The sequence below is a fragment of the Neolamprologus multifasciatus genome, chromosome 15 (genome assembly GCF_963576455.1).
Source record: "Neolamprologus multifasciatus chromosome 15, fNeoMul1.2, whole genome shotgun sequence".
Classification (NCBI taxonomy): domain Eukaryota; kingdom Metazoa; phylum Chordata; class Actinopteri; order Cichliformes; family Cichlidae; genus Neolamprologus; species Neolamprologus multifasciatus.
Window position 1 is genome coordinate 25,216,088 of NC_140453.1, and position 17,899 is coordinate 25,233,986.

The 17,899-nt window shown below is 41.0% G+C and overlaps 2 protein-coding genes across 3 annotated transcripts in view; one reads left to right on the forward strand and one right to left on the reverse strand.

Annotated features, from left to right (window-relative positions):
* nmbr (neuromedin B receptor) overlaps window positions 1-1,881 on the reverse strand; it is an 89,644-nt gene extending 87,763 nt beyond the window's left edge. Inside the window, exon 1 of the mRNA XM_085132880.1 lies at window positions 1,224-1,881. Within this exon, the coding sequence (XP_084989006.1) occupies window positions 1,224-1,633 (410 nt within the window). The 5' untranslated portion in view covers window positions 1,634-1,881. The remainder of the gene's footprint in view (window positions 1-1,223) is intronic.
* A 9,401-nt stretch (window positions 1,882-11,282) lies between these two features.
* On the forward strand, window positions 11,283-17,793 carry gje1a (gap junction protein epsilon 1a). 2 transcript variants are annotated; one of them, XM_085134403.1, is made up of 4 exons: window positions 11,283-13,409; window positions 14,589-14,771; window positions 15,523-15,720; window positions 16,844-17,793. In XM_085134403.1, exons 1-4 carry the CDS (start codon window positions 13,380-13,382, stop codon window positions 17,039-17,041), a joined length of 609 nt encoding a protein of 202 aa, XP_084990529.1. In that variant the 5' UTR covers window positions 11,283-13,379; the 3' UTR covers window positions 17,042-17,793. The 2 variants fall into 2 exon arrangements, with proteins under 2 accessions (XP_084990529.1, XP_084990528.1); XM_085134402.1 differs by having other exon boundaries at window positions 11,283-13,249.
* The last annotated feature ends 106 nt before the right edge of the window (window positions 17,794-17,899 follow it).

The window sequence follows — 17,899 nt, forward strand, 5'->3', positions numbered from 1 at the left end:
CAAAGGGTTATATGCTAAAAATTAATAAAATAAAAATAAAAATAGGCAAGGATAAAATCTAATTACTTTTTCTGTGTTCCAGTCTCAGTAACTTTGACACAGTAATATCTGCTTCAATATTTACACCTCTGATGAAATTTCCCAAGTGTTAGCTTTATTTTGATACCAAGATTGTAATGACAGAGTTTGTAATTGCAGAGAAATAATCAATTAAATTTGGGCATTACATTTTCGAGCAGGAAGCTCAGAAACCCCCTTGGGGCTTAAGAGGTTAAAAGGTTAAGAGCGCCGCTTCCACGCCTCTCCGCTGCAGTCCTGCCAAGCCTTTTCTCATCCTTAGTTTCCTTCATTTCTCGGACATTATCTAACACTCATCAATGCTGTGCCACAAATCAGCTTAAAGCGGCTATATTCATGCACACAAGGCTCCAGAGGCTCTTTGTCTGCAGTTCCAGATAACTGGCACATTCACATGCAGTCATTTTACAACAGTTTAATCTAATGACGTCTGCTCCCACAGAACATCGTCGCTGAACATCGCAGGCTATTTAGATGACTCACTAATATTTTCCCACACTGAGAAAGTGTGCACTGCTTTTTCAGATTCATTCAGCTGCTGCACAGTAATCAGGTTACATTGGAGAGCTGCACCTCATCCGTGCGATCACAGTCAGAGCACAGAGTCCTGCAGCAGCCGGCGGACCGGTCCGCCCTAAAGGTGGAGACGACCGCGAGGCGACAGACGGCTGTCAGGGTTCTTACACGGGTGTGAGGACATTGAAGCCAAAGTCTGAGAGAGCTCGCATGCTTTAAATCAATCAGCACATCTGGCAGTTTTCATTTCCTGTGAATCACATTTAAAAAGTTCAGTGTGTGGTTTTTCTGCCAGCTTCAACCGTGAGTGTGATGGATTCAATCTGACTGCGCGACCTTACCTCTGAAATATCGACCAAGCATGAAACAGAACATGTTTAATAACGAGCTACACCTTCCGCTCAGCATGCTGGCGTTATATGGTCCGTAAAACTATCAGCTGTTACAGGTGCTTTCATTTTAACCTCCTCATTTTTCATTTGACACTAAAAACTGCTTCAAATTTGAATCATTGAGTTTTCACAGTTTCACGCAGTGCCGTGAAGGACCAGAGTGGCACTGCTGGTGTCCCACCGTCACCGCGAGAAAACACTGTAGCTCTGTGATTTTGGCCCCCGTGATTCTCCTACCTGTCAGCGCTGAGCGCAGTGAGCGTGAACACCGACACCCCGACCGAGGTGAGCTGGATGACGGGGATGAGTTTGCACGCCGCCTCTCCGAACACCCACTCCTCGGAGAAGTAGCGGAAGGCGTCCACGGGCACGCAGGTGACCAGCAGCAGCAGGTCTCCCGCGGCCAGGCTGGAGATGAAGATGTTGGGCACGCTCCTCATGGCGCTGTTGGTGATGAAGATCTTCACCAGCGTGATGTTGCCCAGCAGACCCACGACAATGATCAGAATATACACGGAGGTCATCACGCAGCGCACCACGAAGTGTACGGTCTCCGTGCCGTCCGCGGACGACCACGGGTCAGGTACCTCCGTGGAGTTGGGGCTCAGAGCCTCCGCGGGAAGGTTCGAGAGGAACTCGTCATCCATGAGTGCGCACGGAGGAGCACTCCACGCGAGGGTCGACCGTTTTTGCGCAAAGGGAAGCTCGCGCGTAAAGACTCAGAGACAGCAGGGGTGTGTGTGTGTGACGGTGTTGGGGTGTGTGGGTGTAGGGGGTCCACACCGGCACCAACGACCAGACGACGGAAAAGTTTTCCAATAGCTGCTCCTCCGAGAAGCTTCTGAAGGCAGAGAGGAAGCTGACGCGCGCAAAGAGGGGGGAGGCACCGCTGTCTACCCCCCCCCCCCCCCCCCCATTGCGGGTGTGAGAGAGAGGGGGGGGGGGTAGACAGCGGTGCCGAAAGTTTGAGGTGAGACCATGAGACATGAGACTGATGTTTTAATCTTCCATTATCATTTTTATCATTTTAGCGGGTTTTTTACGTTTAAACCCCCCCCCCCCAAGGATTTCTTCCTGAAAATTTGAGTTTGATCTTTTTATTTCTAATAAGTTGATCTGGAATTTAAATGAAATCCATGAGTGCAGACAGCCTGAGATTTCACTCAAACGGAATCATTTTAATATTTTAGTTTTAAGCCTGTTTTTAATTCACCTCAGTAAAAATATTCCTTCATATTAATCTCGTTTGTTTTGATTTCATAAGAATCTCAGCTCAGAGCAGGTTTATTTCACCGAGCTTCACAGACAGAGAGTTGCCAGGCCAGTTTTTATCTTTGCTTCATTTAAATGTTTCTCGCACCCAGTTTGAGCTTTTCGATGATAGCCTCAGTTCTTTTTCCATTTTTCTCACAAAGAAAAAGAAACAGTAAAGCAGTGAACATGACACAGATTTAGAACCATGTTTATCCATGTGGTTACACCGACTTTAGTTTCTCGTCCACCCCTTTCTGTGCTTTCATCATCGCTCCTTCTTCACCTCCTCATCCTCACTTCTGTTATCCTTTTTTAAATCTCTCCTCTTTCATCCCGTCATCACTTCGGTTTTATTCATCATCAATTGTCCATTTTCCTCTTCCTTGTTTCAGCCTTCCTCCATCTATGCTGGGGTCACTTCATCCTCTCGGCGATTGCAGGAGGGGAGATTCAGAGTTCAGATTTTTGTTTGTTCATTCCTGATTTGATTCCTTCTTTGAATTTCCCTCCAGCAGAACCTGCAGCTCGGTTGAGAAGTGCCTGCGGTGAATTTGAGAGAGGAGTGATGAATCCCTCTGCCTGTTGATGCTGTTTATGATCTTATTTGTTCATTTGCTTTCAGAGTCACGTTCCCACTGACAACAGATCAAAAGCCCCATATAGGCGACGAACGAGGTTAACAAACATCCGGGTATGTTGTACTTTATCTTTGAAAGAAACCTACATCCAGTCTTTATGTAAAGAAAGAAGGGAAAGGAGCCGGTCTCCCTGTGGGTGAAAGCATACACAGCATCACTGAAATATGTCCGAGCATCAGCGTCATCTATAATCGTGTCAAAAGCATTTTGTGTTTTAGGTGTAAAACGTTTGACATCGGACCTATGCTGCATATTTACAAAAACAAAAAAACAAAGCTCTGTTCTACCTGTGCTTGTGCACAGGTAAAACAGAGCTCTGAGGTCAGCTTTAAAAAGTTGAAAGCTGGCGGAAGAACAAACAGCAGATCTGTGTATCAGGGGATATTCCCTGAACACGATCCGTGACTTCTTTAAGTTTTTTCCATCCTTCCTGCCGCTTTTCTAACTTCTGTCCTGGAGCTGCGAGGTTGCAGCTGAAGGCTGCCGTCTGTGCGTTCCATCATTCAAATGGACAAATTCACTTTAAAATTCGCTCTCGGCGGCTGAGCGTAGCTTTGTCTGTCACAGCCACAGATGGCCGAGTCAGAGGTGCTGCAGAGTCATTTGATCCGATGTGATTTGCTTTAAAAGAGCCAATCTGTCGTCTGATCGCTTTCATGTCAGGTTCGCATAATTACAAACTACGCGTGGGTGTAATTAGAAACCAGCCTTTTATCGACTGACTTATTTTTCCTCTGAGATCACTTTTAAAAGCAGAAACTGTTAAAGATGCAGGTCATTCCTCCTCAGCTCTCTGTAGCTGTTACAAAAACGCAGCCAGCAGCACCTTCAGTCAAGAGGCGTCCCATCATTGTTATTATTATTATTATTACTGTGATTGCAATGGAGGCATCATTTTGGGCTTCATTTTCCAGGGGTTCAAATTTGGAAGCGGAGCAGGTGAAAACTTTCAGGGCATATTCCAGCAGCACCTCTGCGAACGCTAAGGCTGTCATTAAAGCTGCAATTCACAGCTCAGATTAGGTAGAAATAAAAGTCCTTTTCTATTTGGGGGTTTCGGGGATCTCGCTGACCTGGTGACCCGATGAACCGCGGTAAAGTGAGCCGTCATTTGTGAGCCGCGGTCAAGCCAGCCGCCTCTTATCCGCCGCATAAATTTCCTTGCGCTTTTACACCAGTCTTTACGGTAGCGCCTTTTCGCTTTATATCCCGATTGAGAGCCTAGACCCGCGCACACGCGCGCACACATTACGATGGAACAGCCCAATACAGTCAATACAATTATGTCTATTACAAAAATTCATTAAAAATCATCCTTAGTAGTTGAGGTCCAACTTTCAACACATCCCTCCTCTGGGACACCTACTGTACCTGTGTGCCAAGTTTCATCCAGATTTACTGTAGAATTCCTCAGAAATTAAAGGAAACTTATATTCAATGCAATACAGTCAATACACTACAATTATGTCAAATTTCAAAAATTCATTAAAAATCATCCTTAGTAGTTGAGGTCCAACTTTCAACACATCCCTCCTCTGGGACACCTACTGTACCTGTGTGCCAAGTTTCATCCAGATTTACTGTAAAATTCCTCAGAAATTAAAGGACATTTATATTCAATGCAATACAGTCAATACACTACAATTATGTACATTTCAAAAATTCATTAAAAATCATCCTTAGTAGTTGAGGTCCAACTTTCAACACATCCCTCCTCTGGGACACCTACTGTACCTGTGTGCCAAGTTTCATCCAGATTTACTGTAGAATTCCTCAGAAATTAAAGGACATTTATATTCAATGCAATACAGTCAATACACTACAATTATGTACATTTCAAAAATTCATTAAAAATCATCCTTAGTAGTTGAGGTCCAACTTTCAACACATCCCTCCTCTGGGACACCTACTGTACCTGTGTGCCAAGTTTCATCCAGATTTACTGTAAAATTCCTCAGAAATTAAAGGACATTTATATTCAATGCAATACAGTCAATACACTACAATTATGTACATTTCAAAAATTCATTAAAAATCATCCTTAGTAGTTGAGGTCCAACTTTCAACACATCCCTCCTCTGGGACACCTACTGTACCTGTGTGCCAAGTTTCATCCAGATTTACTGTAGAATTCCTCAGAAATTAAAGGACATTTATATTCAATGCAATACAGTCAATACACTACAATTATGTACATTTCAAAAATTCATTAAAAATCATCCTTAGTAGTTGAGGTCCAACTTTCAACACATCCCTCCTCTGGGACACCTACTGTACCTGTGTGCCAAGTTTCATCCAGATTTACTGTAGAATTCCTCAGAAATTAAAGGAAACTTATATTCAATGCAATACAGTCAATACACTACAATTATGTCAAATTTCAAAAATTCATTAAAAATCATCCTTAGTAGTTGAGGTCCAACTTTCAACAGATTCCTTCTCTGGGAAGCCTACTGTACCTGTGTCCCAAGTTTCATCCAGATTTACTGTCGAATTCCTCAGAAATGAAAGGAAACTTATATTCAATGCAATACAGTCAATACACTACAATTATGTCTATTACAAGAAATCATTAAAAATCATCCTTAGTAGTTGAGGTCCAACTTTCAACACATCCCTCCTCTGGGACACCTACTGTACCTGTGTGCCAAGTTTCATCCAGATTTACTGTAGAATTCCTCAGAAATTAAAGGAAACTTATATTCAGTGCAATACAGTCAATACACTACAATTATGTCAAATTTCAAAATTCATTAAAAATCATCCTTAGTAGTTGAGGTCCAACTTTCAACAGATTCCTTCTCTGGGACACCTACTGTACCTGTGTGCCAAGGTTCATCCAGATTTACTGTAAAATTCCTCAGAAATTAAAGGAAACTTATATTCAATGCAATACAGTCAATACACTACAATTATGTCAAATTTCAAAAATTCATTAAAAATCATCCTTAGTAGTTGAGGTCCAACTTTCAACAGATTCCTTCTCTGGGAAGCCTACTGTACCTGTGTCCCACGTTTCATCCAGATTTACTGTAGAATTCCTCAGAAATGAAAGGAAACTTATATTCAATGCAATACAGTCAATACACTACAATTATGTCTATTTCAAAAATTCATTAAAAATCATCCTTAGTAGTTGAGGTCCAACTTTCAACAGATTCCTTCTCTGGGACACCTACTGTACCTGTGTGCCAAGTTTCATCCAGATTTACTGTAAGATTCCTCAGAAATTAAAGGACATGTATATTGAATTCAATACACTTACTTAAATATTGCATCATATTCAAAAATTCATTAAAAATCATCCATAATAGTTGATGTCCAACTTTCAACACCGTCTTACTCTGGGCGACCTACGGTATCTCTGGGCCAAGTTACATCTCAATTCACTGTAATCTTTATCAAAAATTGAAAGAACAATTATATGTCAATGCTGGCTGTGTGCCTTTCAAAGTGACACTAAATAACAGAACTCAGGCACATCAGGGAATAATCCAAAAGGCGGATTTATTAAACAAAAACAACATACAAAATATCCCTAACCCATACTACATAACCTAAAAAGAAACAAAGGGACACTTAGAAGCACAAGAAAACAATACTATACTGAAAGGGCAAGAGACACAGCCCAAACATAATCCACAACTAAAACGCCAAAAGAACAAGTCATCCCACATAGCAGACGGGTGTTGCCTGGATCTGGTGTGAAGCCGGCACTGCTGGCTGACTTCTGGCATGGTAAGATGGCACTGTTTATGTGATGGCATGCTACATCTGGCCTGATTGGGTGAATGTGACATGTTGTATAGAGCACTTTGAGTAATATGGGTGAGTAAAAAGGCGCTATATAAGAATCAGTCCATTCACTGTCTGAACAGAGTTTTGTCATGACAGTTTATTTGATTGTCTTCACTGACTCGCTTTGAAATCCAGATTTTAATTTTGGAATATTAAGTGTACTTGTGGTTCCTATAGAATTTTAAGGTTGAACAGGAATCATCTCTCAGGCCTCTCTTCTGTGGATGCAGCTCACATCATTCTGTACAATACGATAATTTTTAATTCTACAACTGTTTATAACCTGCATATTTCACATTTGTGTATAGCTGTATATCTCATATTTCTGTATAGTTTTTTTAATTTCATATTCTGTATAGTTTTTCATGTTTATATCCTGTTCATAGCCTATACATACTTATAGTTATAGCATATTCATAACATACCTTCATACCGTGTACATTATAACATACCATAATAGACCCATTTCTGTAATATACTTACATACCTATATTATTGCTAATATATATTGTAATATATCTATATCATGGCTAAAGCACTTCTTGATGGATGCAAACTGCATTTCGTTGCCTTGTACCTGTGACATGTGCAATGACAATAAGGTTGAATTCTATTCTATTCTATATTAATTCAGAAGACAAACACCCGTCTCTGCTTTTGAGATTAGCATTAAAACCCTCAGTTTTGACAAATAATACAGTTAGAGTGGATCAGGTGACCCTGAATCTTCCCTTATTTGTGCTGCAATAAGCCTAGGCTCTTGTGGGCTTCCCATCATGTATGAATTTTTTCCTTCTTTGCTCTTTCTGTGTTTATACACCTCTCTGCATTTAATCATTAGTTAGTATGTATCTCTTGCACAGTGTATATGTTGTTCTGTCTCCTTTTCATCAACCTCAGCCAGTCACAGTAGATGGCTGTCTCTCCTTGAGCCTGTTTCTGCCAGATGTCTCTACCTCTTCAAATGGAGTTTTTCCTTCCCACTCACACTAAATGTTAGCTCATATGGGGTACTTAAATTGTTGGGGCTTTCTTTGTATTATTGTTGTGTTTTTAACCAGCAACATAAAGTGTCTTTAGGTGACTGTTGTTGTGGTTTGGTGCTGTATAAATATAATAGAATAGAATCGAATAGAATAATGTACTTCAGACCGGGAGATTGGTAAAATGTATAAATAGGATGGTGATTAGGGGAATTGGAGACAGCTGTGTAACACAGCAGGGATACATTGGGAATAAGAAGACAATGGAAGTAAGACTCAACACAAGAAAGAGACAAGAGGCCACCAAACTAAAACACAGACTAAGACACACGAGCTTGACACAGACAAAACCAGAAACAGACATGAAGACAAGACTGGCTTTAACACTAGAGTGTTTTCACAAGTGTTCCATCCACTTGTGGAATGCTTAAAAAGAACTACACTTAAAAGCAATATGGAACTGAAAACAAAAGAATACATAATGTAAACATATCATCAAATAATCCAGGACTCACAAACAATGATATGATGAACAGAACTATAAAGAACAAAACTGAGAAATGCTTGGTAAACTGACCAAGGACTATGTCATCATGTCAATTTTTTAATATCATAGTTAATGTGTCCTGATTTGTAGATAGTGCCACCTGACAATTACCAGGAAATCCAACTGGGTGACAAGCCAGAGTTGTTTGCCTACACACCCACTGACTAGAAAAAAGGTCCAGGACTCTTCAAGCTGGGATACAGGCATCAAAGACAAAGATGTAACCAGATAGAAAGTCATCAGGAAGGCATTGCCTGTTGTTGCTGCTGCTGTCAGACTTTTTAATTCATCCACTTGTGTCAGACACATATTGAACAGGAATAAACATGACTCACTGCACTCTCTCACTTTGTATGCCACAATGTTTGCTTAGACACCTGTATGCTTATATTGTTTATTATATCCCAGAAACATTAATCTTAAAACTTGTGTTCCTATGTCTATATATAAGTTTATTTTCATATCTCTATATTAATCTATTTATAGCTCCATTCCCTCACTTCATTTTATACAATTGCTTTGTTCCTGCATGAGAGCTATTTAAAATGGTTTCACACAAAGTGCCTCCAGATGAATACAGAGTAGTTTTGGACAGCAGAGGCTGGAGAATGGTATTGCTCTCTGTGTGAAAAATAACTACTTATTTGAAATGAAGATGAATGTATGTTGTCAAGGCAAAAAAAAGATTTTTCTTTTAAACAGTACATTGCATAATGAGAGTTGGCAGTTCGTCTTGTCACCGGAAGGTTGCTGGTTCGAGCCCCAGCTCCCACAGTCTCGGTCGTTGTGTCAGAAAAGCGGCAGAGCTACGCCAGAATGCTCTTTGTGGACTACAGCTCAGCCTTTAATGCAATCATCCCAGACATCCTCTGCTGACCTTCCACCACTCGCCCATTGAGAGCCTACTAACTTACTGCATCCGAGGATGGTACGGCAGCTGCACTAAGGCGGATAGCGAGTCAGTGAAGACAATCAAATATGCTGTCATGACAAAACTCTGTTCAGACAGTGAATGGACTGATTCTTATATAGCGCCTTTTTACTCACCCATATTACTCAAAGTGCTCTATACAACATGTCACATTCACCCAATCAGGCCAGATGTAGCATGCCATCACATAAACAGTGCCATCTTACCATGCCAGAAGTCAGCCAGCAGTGCCGGCTTCACACCAGATCCAGGCAACACCCGTCTGCTATGTGGGATGACTTGTTCTTTTGGCGTTTTAGTTGTGGATTATGTTTGGGCTGTGTCTCTTGCCCTTTCAGTATAGTATTGTTTTCTTGTGCTTCTAAGTGTCCCTTTGTTTCTTTTTAGGTTATGTAGTATGGGTTAGGGATATTTTGTATGTTGTTTTTGTTTAATAAATCCGCCTTTTGGATTATTCCCTGATGTGCCTGAGTTCTGTTATTTAGTGTCACTTTGAAAGGCACACAGCCAGCATTGACATATAATTGTTCTTTCAATTTTTGATAAAGATTACAGTGAATTGAGATGTAACTTGGCCCAGAGATACCGTAGGTCGCCCAGAGTAAGACGGTGTTGAAAGTTGGACATCAACTATTATGGATGATTTTTAATGAATTTTTGAATATGATGCAATATTTAAGTAAGTGTATTGAATTCAATATACATGTCCTTTAATTTCTGAGGAATCTTACAGTAAATCTGGATGAAACTTGGCACACAGGTACAGTAGGCTTCCCAGAGAAGGAATCTGTTGAAAGTTGGACCTCAACTACTAAGGATGATTTTTAATGAATTTTTGAAATAGACATAATTGTAGTGTATTGACTGTATTGCATTGAATATAAGTTTCCTTTAATTTCTGAGGAATTCGACAGTAAATCTGGATGAAACTTGGGACACAGGTACAGTAGGCTTCCCAGAGAAGGAATCTGTTGAAAGTTGGACCTCAACTACTAAGGATGATTTTTAATGAATTTTTGAAATGTACATAATTGTAGTGTATTGACTGTATTGCATTGAATATAAGTTTCCTTTAATTTCTGAGGAATTCTACAGTAAATCTGGATGAAACTTGGCACACAGGTACAGTAGGTGTCCCAGAGGAGGGATGTGTTGACAGTTGGACCTCAACTACTAAGGATGATTTTTAATGAATTTTTGTAATAGACATAATTGTAGTGTATTGACTGTATTGCATTGAATATAAATGTCCTTTAATTTCTGAGGAATTTTACAGTAAATCTGGATGAAACTTGGCACACAGGTACAGTAGGCTTCCCAGAGAAGGAATCTGTTGAAAGTTGGACCTCAACTACTAAGGATGATTTTTAATGAATTTTTGTAATTGACATAATTGTAGTGTATTGACTGTATTGCATTGAATATAAATGTCCTTTAATTTCTGAGGAATTTTACAGTAAATCTGGATGAAACTTGGCACACAGGTACAGTAGGTGTCCCAGAGGAGGGATGTGTTGACAGTTGGACCTCAACTACTAAGGATGATTTTTAATGAATTTTTGTAATAGACATAATTGTAGTGTATTGACTGTATTGCATTGAATATAAATGCCCTTTAATTTCTGAGGAATTCTACAGTAAATCTGGATGAAACTTGGCACACAGGTACAGTAGGCTTCCCAGAGAAGGAATCTGTTGAAAGTTGGACCTCAACTACTAAGGATGATTTTTAATGAATTTTTGTAATAGACATAATTGTAGTGTATTGACTGTATTGCATTGAATATAAATGTCCTTTAATTTCTGAGGAATTCTACAGTAAATCTGGATGAAACTTGGCACACAGGTACAGTAGGCTTCCCAGAGAAGGAATCTGTTGAAAGTTGGACCTCAACTACTAAGGATGATTTTTAATGAATTTTTGTAATAGACATAATTGTATTGACTGTATTGGGCTGTTCCATCGTAATGTGTGCGCGCGCGTGCGCGTGTGCGCGGGTCTAGGCTCTCAATCGGGATATAAAGCGAAAAGGCGCTACCGTAAAGACTGGTGTAAAAGCGCAAGGAAATTTATGCGGCGGATAAGAGGCGGCTGGCTTGACCGCGGCTCACAAATGACGGCTCACTTTACCGCGGTCCCGATGAGCTTCTAGAATGACTCTTATCAGCTGAGAGCACACCTGGTGATGTCAGCCTGGTGCTTAACCTTTCGTTTCGTTTAATCAGGAAGAGATTCTCTGAGTAAAATTATCTCTGTTCCCAACAGTCACCCAGGAATTATCTGTTCGTCTTCACAAAAACACGGCAGCTGTAACCAAACACCTCTGGACTGAAGCTAAAGCGCCCAGATCTCAGCAGGTTCCAGTTCCACAGTGAAGGCTGTGAGCGACGAGGTCAGCGGCTGATGCGGACGCGCGTCTGCTGTTAGAACTCTGGAAAGCACTGAAAGCGGGCTGTCAGTCGTTCTGACAAACTTCTCTGCTGCAGAGGAAACCTGCAGTCTGCTGCCACAGTCGACTGTGGACGGGTTTCTCTCTTCCCCTCAGAGCGGTTCAGCAGTACATCTCACTCTCTGCTCCCACAAACATCATTACATGATCTGTGCTTTGAGAATCAACGCCCCTAACCTCAAAAACCATGTCAGTGTTTGAGTTAATCACGTCATCGATTCTTGTTAGATTCAGTTTCATCTCAGCATCCGTCCACTCTACATTTATTTATGATGATGATTATCATTATTATTTGACCAGGATGTCCCACTGAATCTCTAAGAATGGAGACCTGACCAATGTAACACTGCAAACACACAACATCAGCTACATGACTGACAACGTGATATACACCACACACCTACAACATGAAACACTAGTGACCTCCCAAGAAACACATCCACACCCCTTCACTGCGTTCCTGCTTTTTCTTTCAGCAGTAGGCCGACAAATATATCAGCGCTACTCATAAAGAGGACGATATTGAGTGAGAGACTTTGCATTTGGAATAAAACATGGAGACGCAGGAGGTATTAAAACTGAGGAGGCACACACCATCATCACAGGCAGAAAAGTAGCTTCAGCAGAATAAAAGTAGAAGCTAAATTTATTTCTACATTTTTTATTCCATTTATTCTTATGAAACATTTTCCTTCACATAATTTTTGTGTTGTTTTTGTAGTTCTGGAGAAAAGAAAGAAGAATCCACTAAAGTCCATTGTCAGTTTTTATTGAGAAACAAAGTCTGAGTCGAACGTTTGGAGTTAAAATAAATAAATATTATTAACAATATTAATACCTTATTTCATGGTACATTAATTACTGGAGGTTTATTAAAATCTCTTAAACGTTTATATACAGAGCTTTTTTTTATTATTATTATTAGAATGTTTGTATTGCGCATGCCCGGTACCAACAGCGGCTCACGCGCTTTTACGCACGGCCTCCTCCTCCAGGTATCACACCTGGCTGTGGAAATGGCGTTAAAACTCACGTAGTTAGGACGGGTAACGCCGGATACGGAATGGACCTTCAAATTAAAAGCACAACATCGCCAAAAAGACAATGCGGCATTAAAAAGTCTCCAAATATTTATTTAGCCCTTTTAAGCTTCACTCTTTGTGTATAAAGAAGAGCTTAGTTTGATTCTTTTTAATGTATTTTAGATTTTTTTTTTTTTAAATCATGCTAAATACAGTTTTTATTTATAAAGCATTGCTCTTTAGCTCTTTCTCTTTATTTTGGTTTTTATTTTACTTATTTGGAATTTTTTTCTGTGAAGATTCTTTCTTTTTATATTTGCCCGTTTTTTTTAATGATGTATTTCAGACATATTCAAGTGTTTTATGAGGTTCTTGTGGTTTTATTTTTCATATACTCTCGCCCTGAATCGCAGTTATTTCACTCATATTTCTGACTAATCCTCGGGTGTTCTGTTAACCCCTCTGTTCCCTCCGTGCACCTCTGGATGTGTTCAGAGCTGGGACCGGAAGTCGCGCAGGGTTATCCGTGTGGCTTGACTGCGCTCTCTGTCCCGCAAAATCGCGCAGCTGGCATGAGTTTAGGATCCGTGAGTGGAAAAAAGAGGGGGGAATGAACAACACGCCGCCAGGATTACGGTTGGTGTGTGGACTTTTATTTCACTTTGTCCGCTTTTGGTTTTGGGGGATTTGAACTTTGATCGGGTTTCTTTCTGTGTGGCTCGCTCGTGGCTCTTCATCGGACTGTATTTGGGACCACAGCCGCTCCGTGAATGCTCTTCCACAAGTATTTACAGTGCAGGGTGTGTTGTCATCCCTCTTGTTTTCGACAAAATGTTTTCTCATAGCTGATTAATCATGTCTCCATTTCAACTTTATGAAACCAAAAATGATGCTTTAGTTAAGTTCTATAAAGTCCATAATTCTATTTAATCTCATTAATACAGCCTGTGTGTGAAAATGTTACAGCTCAGTGGGTTTTTCAAGATAAAGTTCCAGATCGTGAGCATGACCGTTAGAAAGTGTAAGTTCTGAGGTCCCGTGGAGCTCCCGGGTTCTTTAGCGCACTGTGTGCTTTGTATTTAGTTGCGTGTTTGCCATCTCTCTCTGCATTGTGTTGAACAGGGGAGTGTTTTTCGCTGACATAGTTCTGTAGGGATTATAATGCTGGGAGCACATGCCCTCATGGCCCATTGTTGGCCCCTCTGTCTCTGTTGTCTCTCTTTCTACTGAGCGAGTCAATTGATGGAGGGATAAAAGGCCAAAAATATGCACTGACATGGCTTTCAAGAGAGAGAGAGCGGGGCAGGGGCAGAGGGTCAGTGGCAGATTTGGTAGACCTACTGTTGGTGGCCTGTACCCAGAGCCGGCAGCAGACAGGCCATGAGGGCCCAGAGCAGCCCTACAATTAAACGGGGAACATCGAGAAGCAAGCCATGTCTTTAAACTACATCAAAAACTTCTACGAAGGATGCGTAAGTACATCACTCAGACTTATTGGAAGGCTCTTCCTCTAACCGGAGCCTGCCTCGCCGAAGCTTTGACAGTTAGAGAGAAGCAGTGCTTAACACGTGTCCCTCCCGTGGCTTGAAATGAAAAGACATTAAAATAAAAAAATAAAAAATTTAAAGTCAATCTTCGTTTCGCTTCAGTCTTTATGTAGCTGAGCAACACATTTGTGAGCCAAGAGGCTCTCTGCTTTGTGACAGTGCCATTTGGGCCCTTTTTCTGATAAACATGAGTCGGGCCGGAGCAGGCAGAGAGACGAGACGGGAAATGTTTCCTCTCAGTGGGTTTTGTTTTAGCCTTCAGAGCTCAGGGCCTCCAAAGCAGCTGCTTTTATCTGGCTGACAAAAGATGTTTTTTCTCTTTATATGTGTGTGTGTGTCATGAAAACCTGTATGGGAATGTAAATACCCCCGTGTGTGCACATATGGCTGTCTGCTTACATGTTGTCCTGTATGTGTGTGTGTGTGTTCCAGCTCAGGCCTCCTACAGTGATAGGCCAGTTCCACACCTTGTTCTTCGGCTCCGTGCGGATGTTCTTCCTGGGCGTCCTTGGCTTTGCCGTCTATGGGAATGAGGCTCTGCACTTCAGCTGCGACCCTGACCGCCGAGAACTCAACCTTTACTGCTACAACCAGTTTAGGCCCATAACACCGCAGGTAGGAGTCATCATCCAAACTTTCATCCCTCTGATGTCACAAACCAAAGCAGAATGAGCTTTTAGAGGTGCCATCAGCTTTTATTAACACGAAGTAAATGCTACAAAACCTCCGAACAATTCTAAATATTCCAAAATGTCTGTAAATGTTGACCACCATTACAGATCATATTGAGTTTGAGTTCTGAGAAATCGCATGTGTACAATGAAGAAAAGCAGATGTGAATTATCAGTTTGGATAAACTCTGTTGAAGAATACAGCGTCATGCATGAATCAGGGCAGTTTCCAATATTCCAGCTGAGGCATGTTTGGGGACAGATGGTGATGTGTCCAATCCAATAAAAAGCATTTGCAGTCAGAAAACGGTCGCAGGTGGTTATCAGCATGAACGGCTTTTTTCCGTATTGGTGGAACAGTCAATTTGGGAAAAGAACGTTTCAGCAAACATTGAACTGCAATTGACCAGATTCCCGCCTGCTGCTTTTCCAGAGACACAAATCCTATATTTCACTGATTTCCACCATCTGGAAGGCCAATTTAAAAGCAGTGTCTGAAGTCATGCACAATAAATAGACACATGTTCTTTTTACTTTGTTCTTGAACTTTCTATCCCTATTTAACCTTTTTCTCCTTTCCCCGATTTTCATCCTTGACTTGCTGCTCTTGTTGAAGTCCTCTTCTTGCTTCAATCCATCAACTTTACTTCCATGAGCTTTTCTCACTTCCCCTGCGTTGTTCCTCCCCTCTTCAGGTCTTCTGGGCATTACAGCTGGTAACAGTCCTGGTTCCTGGAGCAGTATTCCACCTTTATGCCGCCTGTAAGAACATAGACCAGGAGGAGATCCTCGAGCGACCCATCTACACAGTCTTCTACATCATTTCTGTTCTCCTGCGCATCATTTTGGAAGTCATCGCCTTCTGGCTACAAAGTCATCTCTTTGGCTTTCAGGTCAGTCGGTGAGAAATGTGGCACGATAAATATTTTTATTCATATGGTCACCCATATTCACACCAAAGGATGGCAACAATGAGAACTGTGACTGTGTCTGCAATATATATATATATTTTTTAAACATTTTATTTTGTATTAATACCCAATTTTAATAGTTATAACTGTTTAGAATCAAGATTTAAATTTATTATACATACCTACAATGTAAACAAACCTATTAGTCCATCTGACATAAAATATTTAAACATCTGTCCAAAACCAATTTGGAAATGTAAAAATTATATTATTTATTGGGCAAATAATAAACTCAATTCACATTTGATACCCAAATTAAAACAGCACACTGGACTCTTCTGAGAAGTCAGAAATTAATCAAACATGACATGCAAACACTACAATTAATTTTTCTCTTCAGGAATGTAGGTTTATTTATCATGTTTGTCTTCTGATAGAAAACAAATAATATCCTCTTTACATGTAGGGAATAGGAACCTTTAAACCTGACAGAAAAAGTGATTTGATTTATATTGTGATAGATGATGATATCCACTGATATGAGAAAAGATATTGGAGCCTATCCCAGCTGTCGCAGGGCACACCCGAGGCAGGGCACACCCGAGGCAGGGCACACCCGAGGCAGGGCACACCCGAGGCAGGGCACACCCGAGGCAGGGCAGCAGACAGACAACCATTCACATTCATGGACTAGACGGTGGAATCGAACTTGGGATCTTCTTGCTGTGAGGCTACTGACCGCCCCACCATGCAAATATAATTGGTATATAAATGTCATTATTATGATGGCAGAAAGGTCAGATTTCGCTACCTGGTAAATTAACCTATAATACAGTACAAGATATGTCTCTTTAGGCATGACGTACCAGGGAAGTTTGCAGCTTTACTTTGATCATGGATCTGTTCCTGTGTGAAAACGTCATTGTACTTTTTGACTCTGTTTTAAATGGTCCAGCACATAATAGGTACAGCCAGAGTAGTTACATTGGCAATAATGCAGATCAAATTCCTGTCTTCATGAGTTGTAAGGTTTGAGCAGCCAGTGCCTAGAAGTTGAGATAAGAATGGAAGCTTCAGTGCCTCACATTTCTCTCTTTTTCCCCAGGTTCACCCACTGTACATGTGTGATGCCAGTGCTTTGGAAAAGGCTTTTAATGTGACTAAGTGCATGGTACCTGAACACTTTGAGAAAACCATCTTCCTCAGTGCCATGTACACCTTCACCGTAATCACCATACTTCTCTGTATTGCCGAGATATTTGAAATACTCTGCCGACGGCTGGGCTATCTCAACAATCAGTGACACAAGTGCACAGATAAAATGACTTGTGGTAAACCTGTATGACACCTTATCTGCCAGTTATACCGGGCTCCTGCCGGCTACGGCTGGACCTTTATAAAACAGGGAGCGAACAGAAGACCAAAACCTCACCTGTGGTCAATCGTGAGTAAGTGGCACTAAGAAATTTGAGACGGTCCAACAATGTTAGAGCTGGCAAGTCTGAAATAACCTCCAGAGTTTAACCATAACTATAGAGTGATGATCCCTGGTTGTATATCAGATATCAGTGGGTCTGTACTGGTTGTGTCCAAATGTGTTGTGTGAACAATAGTTACCTCTTACTGAACACTTGGGGATGGACTAGAAAGACTTTTGGTTTTCTTTTTTTCCCTACACGACATGACTGAAGGACAGACTTCATGGTGCTACTAAAAACTCTTTCCAGATGGATTACAGCCCAATGTCAAACACCTCAAAGGCCCATAACAATCTTTTCTTGGAGTTGTACCTCAGATCTGACTATACAGAAGAAACCCCAGAAGAATTAGCTGCACACATTTTTCTAAAGGGCCTAGCATGCACTAAATGCATCATGGTTTATCGAGCCAACTTGATGCATCCTCTGTGGACTCTGTTCACTTATGGAGTGCCAACCTAAACAGTTCTTCTTACGGAGCAAAAAGATCTGACTGGAAGGCCTAAGGTCTTCATGTAATGTAACTGTTAACAATGCAATTAACTAAAGAGCTAGTCACATTATTCTGTATAAAGTGCAGATGAACATAACTGTCTAGCTTGCCTTTCAGGTGCCGACCACCAAACGTGGCAGGCACATCGCAGAGCTGGCCACAGATTGTCACTCATGCCATGCATAAGAAA